The 12,299-nt window shown below is 38.9% G+C and overlaps 1 protein-coding gene across 1 annotated transcript in view; it reads right to left on the bottom strand.

The window, feature by feature from the left end:
- LOC306774203 (FERM and PDZ domain-containing protein 4-like) overlaps window positions 1-12,299 on the bottom strand; it is a gene marked incomplete at its 3' end in the record, with an annotated part of 76,976 nt that overhangs the window by 24,257 nt on the left and 40,420 nt on the right. Inside the window, exons 3-5 of the mRNA XM_079264187.1 lie at window positions 5,772-5,923; window positions 3,602-3,704; window positions 1-33 (exon numbers count right to left, since the gene is read on the bottom strand). The exon at window positions 1-33 is cut by the window's left edge and continues 13 nt beyond it. Of these exons, the coding sequence (XP_079120313.1) occupies window positions 1-33; window positions 3,602-3,704; window positions 5,772-5,923 (288 nt within the window). The remainder of the gene's footprint in view (window positions 34-3,601; window positions 3,705-5,771; window positions 5,924-12,299) is intronic.

Below are 12,299 nucleotides of genomic sequence, written 5' to 3'. Positions count from 1 at the left end.
GCAACTGTCAGCATGATGGATTCCTTGCAGCTCCTGCAGCAATCAGACAGCAAAATACAGCAAATTATGATAAAATACAATAATAATGATAATAACAATATCAAATAATGTAGAAAAATCAGCAAAGCGACAGGAACATGAGAAGTTTGGTTGAAATGTAAAAAGAGCTTTACAGCAACAAGAGCCATTACGTTAAATCTAGAACTGTCAAGTATCTCGTTTTGACTAAAAAAACTTGTATTTTTCCCCGTTTCCCAACGTCGTCCCGGAACACCCCCTCCCCTCACGATTGGGAACAACCCCTCTCCGACTCCCACCACGACTCTCTGGCCCGTTTCCAGTGAATTTCCCATATTATAAAGTCCAGAACTTGACAGGTATGATCCGGAGGCTTTCACACACAAACACACTTATTAGCTTCCTCTGGGAATTAAACAAAAAAAGAGTGACTGTGTTCTTAACAAGTCAAACATAACTTCAGACATAACAAGTTGTGCACTCTGAAACAAACTTCTAATCAAACTTCCTCCTGAGCTGATCTCAGAATTTAGCCGATGAGAGAAAATTCAGCTGATGAGTCTTTGCTCAAACTTGGAAAGAACTTAATTGGAGTGACAATCATTTTAATAAATATTCAATTCAGCCTTTTGTTTAGTTGCTGTGAATAAAGTAGAACCTGTCAATTAAAATGGTTTAAAATCTTCCACAGTGAAGATGCTTCAAGTAAATATTATGCTTGTTTTGTTTGAAAGCAGAGAAAGTAAAGTGTAAATGTTTGGGCACCCCAAGTCTAAGTCTTTAGTTAGCATACAAATTCTCAAACCTTATCCCAGCAGTCAGAAACCACAAGAAAAGCAGCAGGTTTTTTTTTTCTTTTTTATGGGTGTGCTCTCAATACTTCATGTAACTAAAGCAATACTATGTAAGTTTCCTTTAAAGTTTGTGTTTCTGACTCATTTATGAATATTTCCTGGAACATGTCCTTCAGCATCTTGAGGCTGAGAAACACAACTGTGTGTTCCAGCCCAGGGCTTCACTTCACAGCTGCTCATTTGTTTATATTACACGCCAGCAACTGGATATAAACACATATGCGGTATAGTTCATGCAGCAAAGAAACCCGAGAGAACTTTACCAGGAAGAAAAAGAAAGAGAGAAAGTGACAAAGCAAAATATAATGCATAAGTCAACACTGAAATTAGGGCTGGGCGATATGACGATATATGTCGTTTGGACGACAGAAAATATCCATCGTTTCATATGAGGCTCCATCGTTTACGCCACGATAAGGTGCTTTACTGCAGTATTTTAAGATACACTTTACGGCACGCTGCAATACATAAGCAAACATGGAGGAAGACGGTAGCAGACGTGTTTCAGAGGATAATTCACTAAAAGATGAGCAGCCAACCCAAACTGATGAGCTTGTTCCTAAAAGAAGGGAATTTCTGTCTGGATGCGGTTTGGATATAAGAAGTTCGATGTGGAACCGACAACAGACTAGCTCACAGTCCCAACAACGGACTCCGACACAACTAACTCATTTTATCACCTGTGCAGGAATCAGGATAAAGAATACAGAATAAAGAATAGAGTCAATGAGCAAAAGCTGCGTCAGGTGGAGGCGAAAGCTCATAATAAACTCCAGACACAAACTCTGCAGCAGGTATTTGCCTGTGGAACGTCATACAGCCATAGTTCCCCCATATGGAAGGAGATCACTGATGCTGTTGCCTAGCAACATCTGATACATAACTGATGGCTGACACAACATTACACACACAGTTTTATATGGTCATGTATATCGTTATGGGGATATAAAATGAACTATATCTGGATATGAGGTTTTGGTCGTATCGTCCAGTCCTAATTGAACTGACTTTTATTGGTGGACGAGCGCTAAGAGAAGAGACAGGACGCAAGCCTTGCCAAACACGTCATCATAAGGGGCACCAAAGTGCAAAAGTCTGCCTAAGTTCAGTCATCGTGATGCCTTAAAGACTATACACATTTTATTACGGAGTACTTTGGGACTTTATAAACCACACTGACGATTGGTTGTCATCTGACAATCTGTCTCTTGTCTTTTTGGTGTGCATGTCCGGTTGCCATAGTCCAATTAATCAACACTCATAAAAAAGGTTTAGAATCAGCATCGTTGCTATCGGTGAATGAGGTGACTGGTTGTTCAGTGTCATAAAACAGTGCAAAAACCAGAAGCTACAATGACCTGAAAGACACATTCCATAACTTTTTGACCGCATAAACTCCACGTTCCAGACTTGTTCGATGACACGGTCTCATTCATTCATTATCCTAACTGTTTAGTCTAATTAAGGGTCGTGGGGAAGCTGGAGCTTATCCCAGCCGTCTTTGGGTGAAAGGCAGGGTCCACCCTGGACAGCTCACCAGTTCACCACTGGGCAACACAGACAAACAACCACTCACGCTCACATTAACTCCCATGGGCAATCAACCTCTTTGGATGGTGGGAGGAAGCCGGAGTACCCGGAGAAAACCCACGCATACACGGTAAGAACCCAGCTAAGAATCAAACCAACATCCTTCTTGCTGTGAGGCCACAGCGCTAACCACTATGCCATCGTGCAGCCCCACAGTGACATGTATTATGTGCATTTCCAGCAGCGTTCTGAGGCTGAGAAACCTCACTATCGAACTTTTACATCCAAGATGTAATGTGATGTTTAGCTTCTCGGTATAAAAAGGAACTGGCTGTTTTGAAAACGCAAAGTTGATGAGTTGTCAAAGAAACGCGAGATGATTTAAAATGAAAAAGGGACAAAACAAGAGTCATAGTAAGATTGTCTCCTGCTGGCTGGAGAGAGCTAAAAGGTCAAGTCGGATGCAGGATGGAGGCCAAATTAGCTGTCGATAGGGGGCTCGTGACGGAAAATGGCAAAAGTTCTGTAGTGTCTTTAAAGCTAATATAATATGGCAGACATGCTCAAAAACTCCTCATTGGTTTTCTGTTGTCTTCAAAATAAGTAGCACAACATGAATGAGCTAGAACAGACTAGATCTGATTCATATCACTCAAAATTACAAAGCATGTTTGCTAAATCTGCGGCGTGTCCAAGTCATTTTTCATTTCTTCAGATTCTGGTGACTTAAGGACATCTAGTGAGATGGTCTCTGGTTCTGCACATCAGTTTGATGTACAAGAGAACTTAAGGAAGGGAACCATTCCTCAGCTAGAAAGCACAGAGGTGGATTAATTATTGTTTGGGTTAGTATTGCAACCTGGGGCACAGGAACATATGAGGTTAACAAAAAGGTCCAATAAATGCAGCAAGGATGGCTTCTACAACAGAAAAGTGATCATAAACACACCCCAAATGCACCATTAAACTAGTTTAACGAGGGTTGCTGAGAGTTTTTCCAACTTTCTGACTAAAACATCATTAAAATGTCAATAGACATTTTACAAGTTGTGAGTGAAAGACAGATGTAGAGTTTTGCAGGAGTGGAACCCTTTGTTAGACAAATGGGTGAAAGTCCCACAACAAAGATGCAAAGGCAATGTTGTGTGCTCTTTTGTGTTCTTTGGGTTTAAAAGCATCCCCGGGGTCTGTGGATCTACCTGACGAGATCGATGACTCGTTCTCTTGGAGCTGAGCTGACGGGTTCATCATTGATCATGATGATCTCATCACCTGCCAGCAGCTTCCCCTCCGACGGACCACCTGTACACAGAAAAACATACGAATAAGCCACAAGCTGTGTTCTTCTATGCCTCCACCTATGCCTCCACCTATATCTATGGTGATATAGATACGATAGATATTGACGTCCATCTATATCCACGTCCTTGGAAAAGTGGTGTAAACAGAATATTCATTAGTTAAACTGTCCGCTTCGTCACTGATTGATCACTGAGTTGTCCAGTTACAGTGCCTCAATAGGAGCTGATGGCTGACAGAAGTGTGTAAGCAGATTGGCAGTATTTCTCAATCAACTAATCAATAAACACACATCCAAGAAAAAAAAAAACACCTTAATTTGGGTCCATTCAAGGTCAACACTTCTGTATTTACGATAACTATTAACTATAACTGGTTTGAGAAGCTGGAAGATTTATCTGCACACCATTCTTGCTTCAAATCAACCAGAGCAGCATTTAGAAAATCCTGAAATAACGCTACATGGCTACCTCGCAAACAAGTCTTGGAAAATTTCATTCAGGTTATTTCATCCCAGTTATTTTCTGAGAACTACGGCCTACGCGCTAAACACCGTTCAATGGAAACACCTGCAAGTTACCATTGTAGTTTGTCGAAATTTTCCAAATATGGCTATTATTTTATGGAAAACTAGTGGAAATGTATCTAATGATTGAAAAGAAAATGGTTAACTTATCGTGCAGAGTTGCCGCCATCCTGCAGGTTTTTTTTGTTTTTTTTTAATGACACCCTACTCAACTCAACTTTATTTATAAATCCCTTTAAAACAACCAGAGTTGAAACAAAGTGCTGTACACTATCAACCAAAATAAAAACAGAATAAAACACTTCAAATGCAAACAAATAACACAATAAAACAACAGGTCATACAAGAAATACAGATCTAAAACAATAAAAAAAAAACTGAATAATTAGTAAATAAAACCAATAATAAAATCAAACTATAGCGCACTGACCGGAAACTGTCTTACATTGGGTTAAAGGCCAAGGAATAAAAATTGGTTTTAAGATGAGTTTTAAAACTGGACAGTGAGGAGGCTTGTCTAATGTGGAAGGGAAGCTCACTCCACAGTTTTGGACCGGCAACAGAAAAAGCTCTGTCCTCTCTGAGCTTCCGTTTGGACCTCGGTACGTCCAGGAGCAGCAGGTCAGCTGACCTGAGGCACCGGGCAGGAGTGTGCCCAGTGCCTCAAGCACACCTGACTCAAATCCAATGGATCCAACAGCCTATAAAGTTCTGCACAATTACTCATTAGTCTGAGTCAGGTGCGTTGGAGCAGGGACACATTGAAAACTTGCAGGATTCTGACCTGCCCTTGGATGTAGACGGACCTTGTATAATTCTACAGTAGAAGGCAACATGTCCAAAGCCTTCTGGTAATTTGACCAATATGCCGTTTAATCGCTCTGTTCTACAGTGATGCTGACTTGTAAAAATGAGGCAAAAAATAAGAAAATATTATGACCCTGATTATGTTTGCTTTGCTGGGGAGACAAAACCTTGGCCATAATATCTATAAAAACATGAATATGGAATATGAAGTTAGTGTCTGGAGTATAATAATGGTAGTAAATGTAAAAACCAATCAGCTTCCACTTGTTTTTTAGGTTCAGTCCAGTCTGGTACGTTAGTGCTGTTTCAGCTTACATGGAGCAATCGACTGACTCTTTTTAACTTGTTGATTGGATGGTCATTAGAGATAGGGTGAGGAGCTCGGTCATCCGGGAGGAGATAAGAGTAGAGCTGCTGCTCCTCCGCATCGAGAGGAACCAGTTGAGGTGGCTCGGGCATCTGGTCAGGATGCCTCCTGGACCTCCCTGGTGAGGTGTTCCAGGCACGTCCCTCTGGGAGGAGACCCCGGGGAAGACCCAGGACACGCTGGAGGGATTATATCTCTCGGCTGGCCTGGGAACGCCTCGGGACCCCCCCGCAGAGTTGGCAAATGTGGCTGGGGAGAGGGAAGTCTTGGCTTTTCTGATTAGGCTGCTGCCCCCGCAACCCGACCCCGGATAAGCGGCATGAAGATGAAGCACATGAAGCACAATCCTGTGCTTTCTGACTCCACCAACCTGGCGTGACGGAGCGGACCACCACTGGTTTCTCACTTCCCGCCACAAAGCCGAAGCCCAGGACCGGATCTCGTCGCATCTCCACCAGACGAGGCGCTGGAGGGAATCCGTCCAGGTGGACCTCCTCCAGGGAGCTGCTCTGGGACCCTTGGCTGAAAAACACAAAGCAATGAGAATAACCAGAACCGTCAAATGACTCAGCACAGAGACTCGCCTGACCGTGAAATTGGGGGTAATGGGCACAATAACAGTTTTAACCTGCTTAAAGTGGGCTCTCTTAAAGACCACGACTAAGTGAACATTAGAGGTCAAGAACTGACTCCATCCCTGCAGAGCACTTTTCTCTCAGATAGAAAACATTAAAGCTGGAATGAATGATTTAAGCTGTTGGTTCAGCTGCTCATAAATCACAGCTTTGGCTCAGGTGTGCAGCATTTTAAGCCTAATGGCCCCCCTGTCCCACTTCATTCATAAAATACCTCAGATTTGTGGTCTGCAACTAATTCGCCACTTAAAGCCACATAAAAGTTTGCAGACTATTCCAATTTAAAGTTCACAGAGAACTCTACCACGTCATAATAACTCATTCTTAAAGTTAACTTGTATATCAGTTTAATGTATGCCCTTTTAAAGCCCTCACCTTGACGTGGAAGCACCGTTTGATTGCAGGTCTTGTTATTATTATGGACTCAGATCTTTGTGAGACAGTTTTACCACTTAACCATCAGTTACCAGCTCCTTATTTTAGACATCAGAAGACTCCAGACGGCCGTGGAGCTGCACAGATATACACGTGGTTAATAACTTCTTTGATAATTAAGATTTCAGTTAATACTCGAGTACAAGGCAATGATACTGAGCCCATGCAAGCCCCCTAAATGGGGGTTTTGTTGTAAAAACACGTGTCTTTGTGAAAATATGCAGGGTTGCCGTCACCATTAAGGGTAATAATGCTTTGAAATTTAAGAAATGAAAATATTTTGGGAAGAACTGGATTAACTTCTTCTGTCATGGATGATCATAATCCATCAAAACACCCAAAAAATAAAAAAGCAATTTTTTTAAACCCCTAAAATTGGAAATCTTAAAATGAAAATGATCAAATATCGAACTGATATGATCAAATTTGTAGATTTTATTTTTAAATGACCCAGACATGCCTCCCAATGGTGGCCAGGAGTTAAATATTTTTATTTTTTTCCATTTATACTAACATTTATGTACTATAAAGACAGTACATCAAGATTTGTTTATAATTAAATTTCAGTCTTCTAAAAGATAATAAAAGTAAAATAAATTTGTATGAATATTTATTTATTTATTTTAATCAGGCACACAGAGGGCACCTTAAATCTTTACCCTGTCTTTGCCATTTTGTCCCTGTAATTTTTTTAATGGGTCTGGACTATAAATGGGGTAAGAAGCAGAATGATTTAACTAGAGATGAGAATATATATAAATACAAATCGTAAATGAATGTACATTTTATTGGAGAAAAGAGTCGGTTTGCTCATTTGTTCAACAGAGGAACTGGCCAGTGTTCAGATATGGCCAAAATGTCCCTCCCAATGTTTGCTGGAAGACACACATCCTCAAAAATATCCTAAATATCTGAACCCAGACCTCCTGAATTTGGTACCACTAAAGCATTTTTCTCTGCAGTGGCCGGCCTGGAAAGGTCCCACCAAGTGAGAAATGTGATTAGAAAGGTTGGTTTATTTTGGAAAGATGGGATGTCACAGATACTGGGTCACCAGAGGATAAACAGCTGCCACCATTGGTTTTCAAATTAAATCAACTGTCCTTTCTTTTAACTAACTTCGCTCAATTGACTTGGTAAATGATAATTTCTTTAATTTCCATGTATTTTATTGTCAGATTTGCAAGGACGGCACGTCTCAGTTTATTCGCCTACCGGTTATGCAATCAATACATCTTTGGAGACCCTTTTTTACAAGGGCCACATTTACAAGGGGTCAGCAAACTCCCAAAGCCACTCTTATCTTAATTAGCTCTTGCAACTGATGAAATCTGGCCCAGGCGATTGTTATTTATAGCTAGCAAAAAGCAGCAGTCTCAAGCTAACGGTGATAAGCTAGCTTTTCTGAATACATCTGCTTCCTTTTTAATCATGTTATGTGACAAACACTTGTTAGTTTGTTCTGGGCAGCTTCTTGGGTTTTATCAATATTATTTTAATGTGTGGATATCAGGCCCTGAGGCTGTCAAGTCTTTCCTTTTTATAAACGTATATTAATTGTATTTTGACATTTTATCTGAAACATTTGGCCGCAGGGCAGCAGCGTAACTTTAGGTTTGTCTTTGTTGACCCTTCCCTTTGGGTCAGAGCACATCTAAAAGGTAAATGTACTGTATGAACCTCAGACATCAGTACCAGATGAGTCACTGAGAACAATGAATGTCTGTTAATTACAGTTATTCCAGTTTTAGTGGGGCTAACACATTCTCTCTCTGCTTCTGTTTCATGCTCCCTTTGCTCTTTTGCAGCTTTCTTGCTTCCTTTCTGCACGTGCAGTCCTACAAGGACATCTGTTGTTGCCTTGTCTGCTACAGACCTGATGAATTCTCTGATTATGTCTAAGTACTGGATGATTTTGGCATTGTTCACAAAATATATAACCCACCAATGTCTCTTTATGAAGCCCTTTTTTTATTGAGGTTTAGGTCCATGATTGGTAAACTTGATTTCATCTTTATTTAACAGACAAGTAGAAAGGAAGCGATTATATAACATACACGCCAACTATTGGACATGGTACAGAATGAGATTTGGGATTGTCTGCATCAATGATACCATCAAAAATATCCAAATCAGTCCCACACTGATGTGACTGCGTATTATTATAGAGGCTCATTTCAGGCTTTCTATGGATAGCAGGCTATAATCTTTTTTCCTTCCTACATAGAATCTAGTGTCAATAAGAAAAGTTGCATTGATGAGCGTGATAACTGTAGCAGTGCTTACTGATTGTTTAATGGTCACCACCAGTGGTTTCTGGCCAGTGGTTTCTTTTACATACGAAGATTTCTTCAGGTTCATTTTTTAAAGAGTTACACATAAGAGGATACAAGGACCAAATTCATACATATATATATATATATATATATATATATATATATATATATATATATATATATATATATATATATATATATATATACATATATATATATATATATATACATATATATATATATATATATATATAATATATATATATATATATATATATATATATGTATATATATATATATGTGTATATATAATAAATTAACATTTTGGCCAGTTGATGCTCCTTTTATACCCAGTCCTGACATCCTCACCCATCACCAGTTAAGTTCATTCATTCATTCACAGCCTAAAGGGGCTGGAGCCTAATCCAGCAATCACTGGGTGAAAGCCGGAGTACACCATTGACAGGTTGCCATTGGAGATGTATTTTTAGCTGGTATTGACATTAAAATGTTGGGTTTTTTTTTTACCTTTTTATGGTAATATGTAATATGAAGATTTTCTATATCAAACTCTTCAGTTCAGTCTCCTCTCATTCAAAATGACTAAATATGAGAGTTGTCATTTATAGTTTACCAGATATTTTTGTTTCTTTGACATAACTTCTGAGTTGATTTTAAAATACTCTTATTATTATTAAAGCTCTTCAAGGTTTTAGTCAGAGGTATTTATCAGATTTGCTGTTAACTTAAGAGCCTCCCAGGGCTCTCAGATCGTCGGGGGCTGGTCTCTTGTTTGTCCCTTGGGCGAGGACTGGGACGTATGGAGAAGCATCTTTTAGTGTCGATGGTCCTCGCCTGGGGAACAACCTTCCTGAGGGCCGCTGGGAGTGCTGATATCTTTATCAAGCAGCTTAAAACTTACCTTTTTAGTAATGCTTTTAATGAATTATTTTTAAACCATAACTGTTTTTTTTATTTAAGTATTATTTTACTATATTTTTTTTATGATTATTATTTTTTGATTGTTAAATTTTGTAATTTAATTTTAATGTTTATAAATAGTTTTTATTGCTTCTTACTGTATCTTTATTTCTATGTATGTTTTGTTATTTATTCTCTTAACTTTTTATTTAGTCTGAGCATCTCTTATTTTTCCAGTGTTTGACACAATTATGGGTTAGAGATAAGGGTGGAAAAATCTAATAAAAAAAGAATTAAAAAAAAAAAAAAAAATCAGGATTTTTTTTGCTTTACAGTTTTAAAATCAGTTTTTTTTGTTGAAAAAAAAATCAATTTTCTTTCAAATAAATAAAATTAATTCGATAAAATCTTTGTCATTTTTATTGATCTTTTTACTTGTCTTCTTGGGCATTGTATCGGCAGAATGATCTGGTTCCTGTGTTGTTTTTCCTCATTGAAATGAAGAAAAATGACGAGCAAAATAAAAAAAAAAAATTATAAATTTTTGTGTTGTTTTTAATCTACAAAAATCAGCGATATTGAACAATTGTGAGAATCGCAATTTAAAACAAATGTTTTTGCTATGTTGTGTATTTGCTGGTTGAATAAACATGATAAGTATTTGTTTCTCTTTTATCCTTTTTTTCCATTTAATGTAAAGCACTTTGCGCTGTATTTTCATCGTATGAAAGGTTTATAGAAATAAAGATGGATTGATTGCTCCAAAAATATTGTTATTCTATGACATCAGAATTGGAAATTAAGAGTTGAGCAAAATCTCCAGATCAGATATCGAACATTCCTAGTTGCCATCCCAAAAGACAAAGAGAAACAGCCATTTGCACTAATTTCTATTCTAAATTTTACACTTATTTATGAATATATCTTCAAATTTATTCCAATCTGGCCCATCAAACATATTAAAACTCATTAAGATGCAACTTTCTTCTGATCCGAGTCCAAATCAGTCTAAATCCTTTATCCGTTTCCCACCTCTGTTTGTTCTCACATCGATTTGTTCCGTGCATAAGATGCAGAAATCTCAAGCTAAATCTGTCCATAATGAGGCATGTTCCAATCTGCTACGCTGGCTCATCTTCCCTGTCGGGGTCAATCACGTTTAATCCCACAGGATAGGGAGACGGGGACTTGGAGGGGGAAGATGAAACCAAAAGGTCAAATTGTAGGTGTGGAAGACCCAACAGAGAGAGAAAAAACTGATCGTGGTTGGGAGTTTGTACCAACTGGTCAGTGATAACCTGTCCAGGGACTTAAACGTGCTTTAAACTATGGACGTAAGAACCAACTCATGCATGGGAGGAACACACACTTGGAGCAACTTCCAAATGGTTTGTCTGCTTACTGCCGAGGTCAGGTTGGACTTCACATCCTCATACAGTGCAGTCTTATCATAAGAGTTTATCAGAAAGGACTTAAAGAGATTCCATGGGTCAAAACAGATTTAATACACTAAAGAATGAAGCGGAACAAGTTATATAACGAGCTTGGCAGACCTAGCTAACCTAGTCTCCACTATCAGGCACCGTGTGTGTTCCAGAAAAGGAGGGTCGATATGAAGCAGTAGATGGTAGGAGCTAATTAGACGAGATTTTTCCACTATCAGTTCATCCGAACTGGTTTACATCATTTTATACCATAAAGGCAGGACCATTACTCCCACTACAGAACGCATCTTGGCATTTTGCCGACTACAGCTCTTTAAAGAAATGACAGAAAACATTTCAGAGAATAAAACAAATAAAACCTGCAAAGGAAGAAGGATCTCCTCCTGCTTCCGGAGGAAGTTTGGGCTTGTTGGTCATGATGAAGAAGATAGAGGAGGAAGGAAAAGGCAGTTTGGAGGGAATTTAGCTGAATACAGTCAAGTTTTATATGAGTTTTATAGCATTTATTGGCACTGCTGTTGTAAATATGACTAATAATCATGGATTTTATAGAACAAAACCTTAAATCTGAGGTCCAAGCCGACAGCCAGGTCCAGGGCCTCTGAATGCTGCTTGACTCTTTGTGTCTACGTTCTGCGCTCGAGCACCTTGATGCCAGTCCAACTCGAGCATTTGCATGTTTCTACGGCGGAGGGTTTATTCCTGCATAACAAATTTACGAAGACGAGAAAGAATGCACCGGAGGAATCCAGATTTCCAGCGGTTACTTTCTGAGCACGTTGGTGAGTAAGGTGCTGGAGGACACACATGCTGTAGCATCGCCTCTTTCAGGATACTCCAACACCGCTGGTGACTGGACTGGAGTGACGGCTTTGGGAAAGCCTCGTGGATTTGTCACTGATGGTTTACTGATTTTTCTTTCCATTTTGGTGCATAATTATTTAATTGTCCATCTTGTCCAATTGGATTTCCCTGTAATTGAATGTCCCTTTGGGGATTAATAAAGTATTTCTCATTTTTTCCTTCATTTCATTTCATATTGTTTGTTTGTTGTTTTACTTAATTTGCTTCATCCTGCCTTGTATTTCTTCATCTGAGGTGCATTACTACACTTTGGTGTGTTGTAACCCACGTTTTTAACCAGACATCATCTAAATATGTTCCAAATCATGACTTTGAAAGTAAG

The sequence above is a fragment of the Telmatherina bonti genome (assembly GCF_933228915.1).
Source record: "Telmatherina bonti genome assembly, chromosome: 24".
Lineage (NCBI taxonomy): Eukaryota > Metazoa > Chordata > Actinopteri > Atheriniformes > Telmatherinidae > Telmatherina > Telmatherina bonti.
The sequence above is the reverse complement of the archived record's forward strand: the minus strand, read 5'-3'. Positions and strand labels throughout refer to the sequence as shown.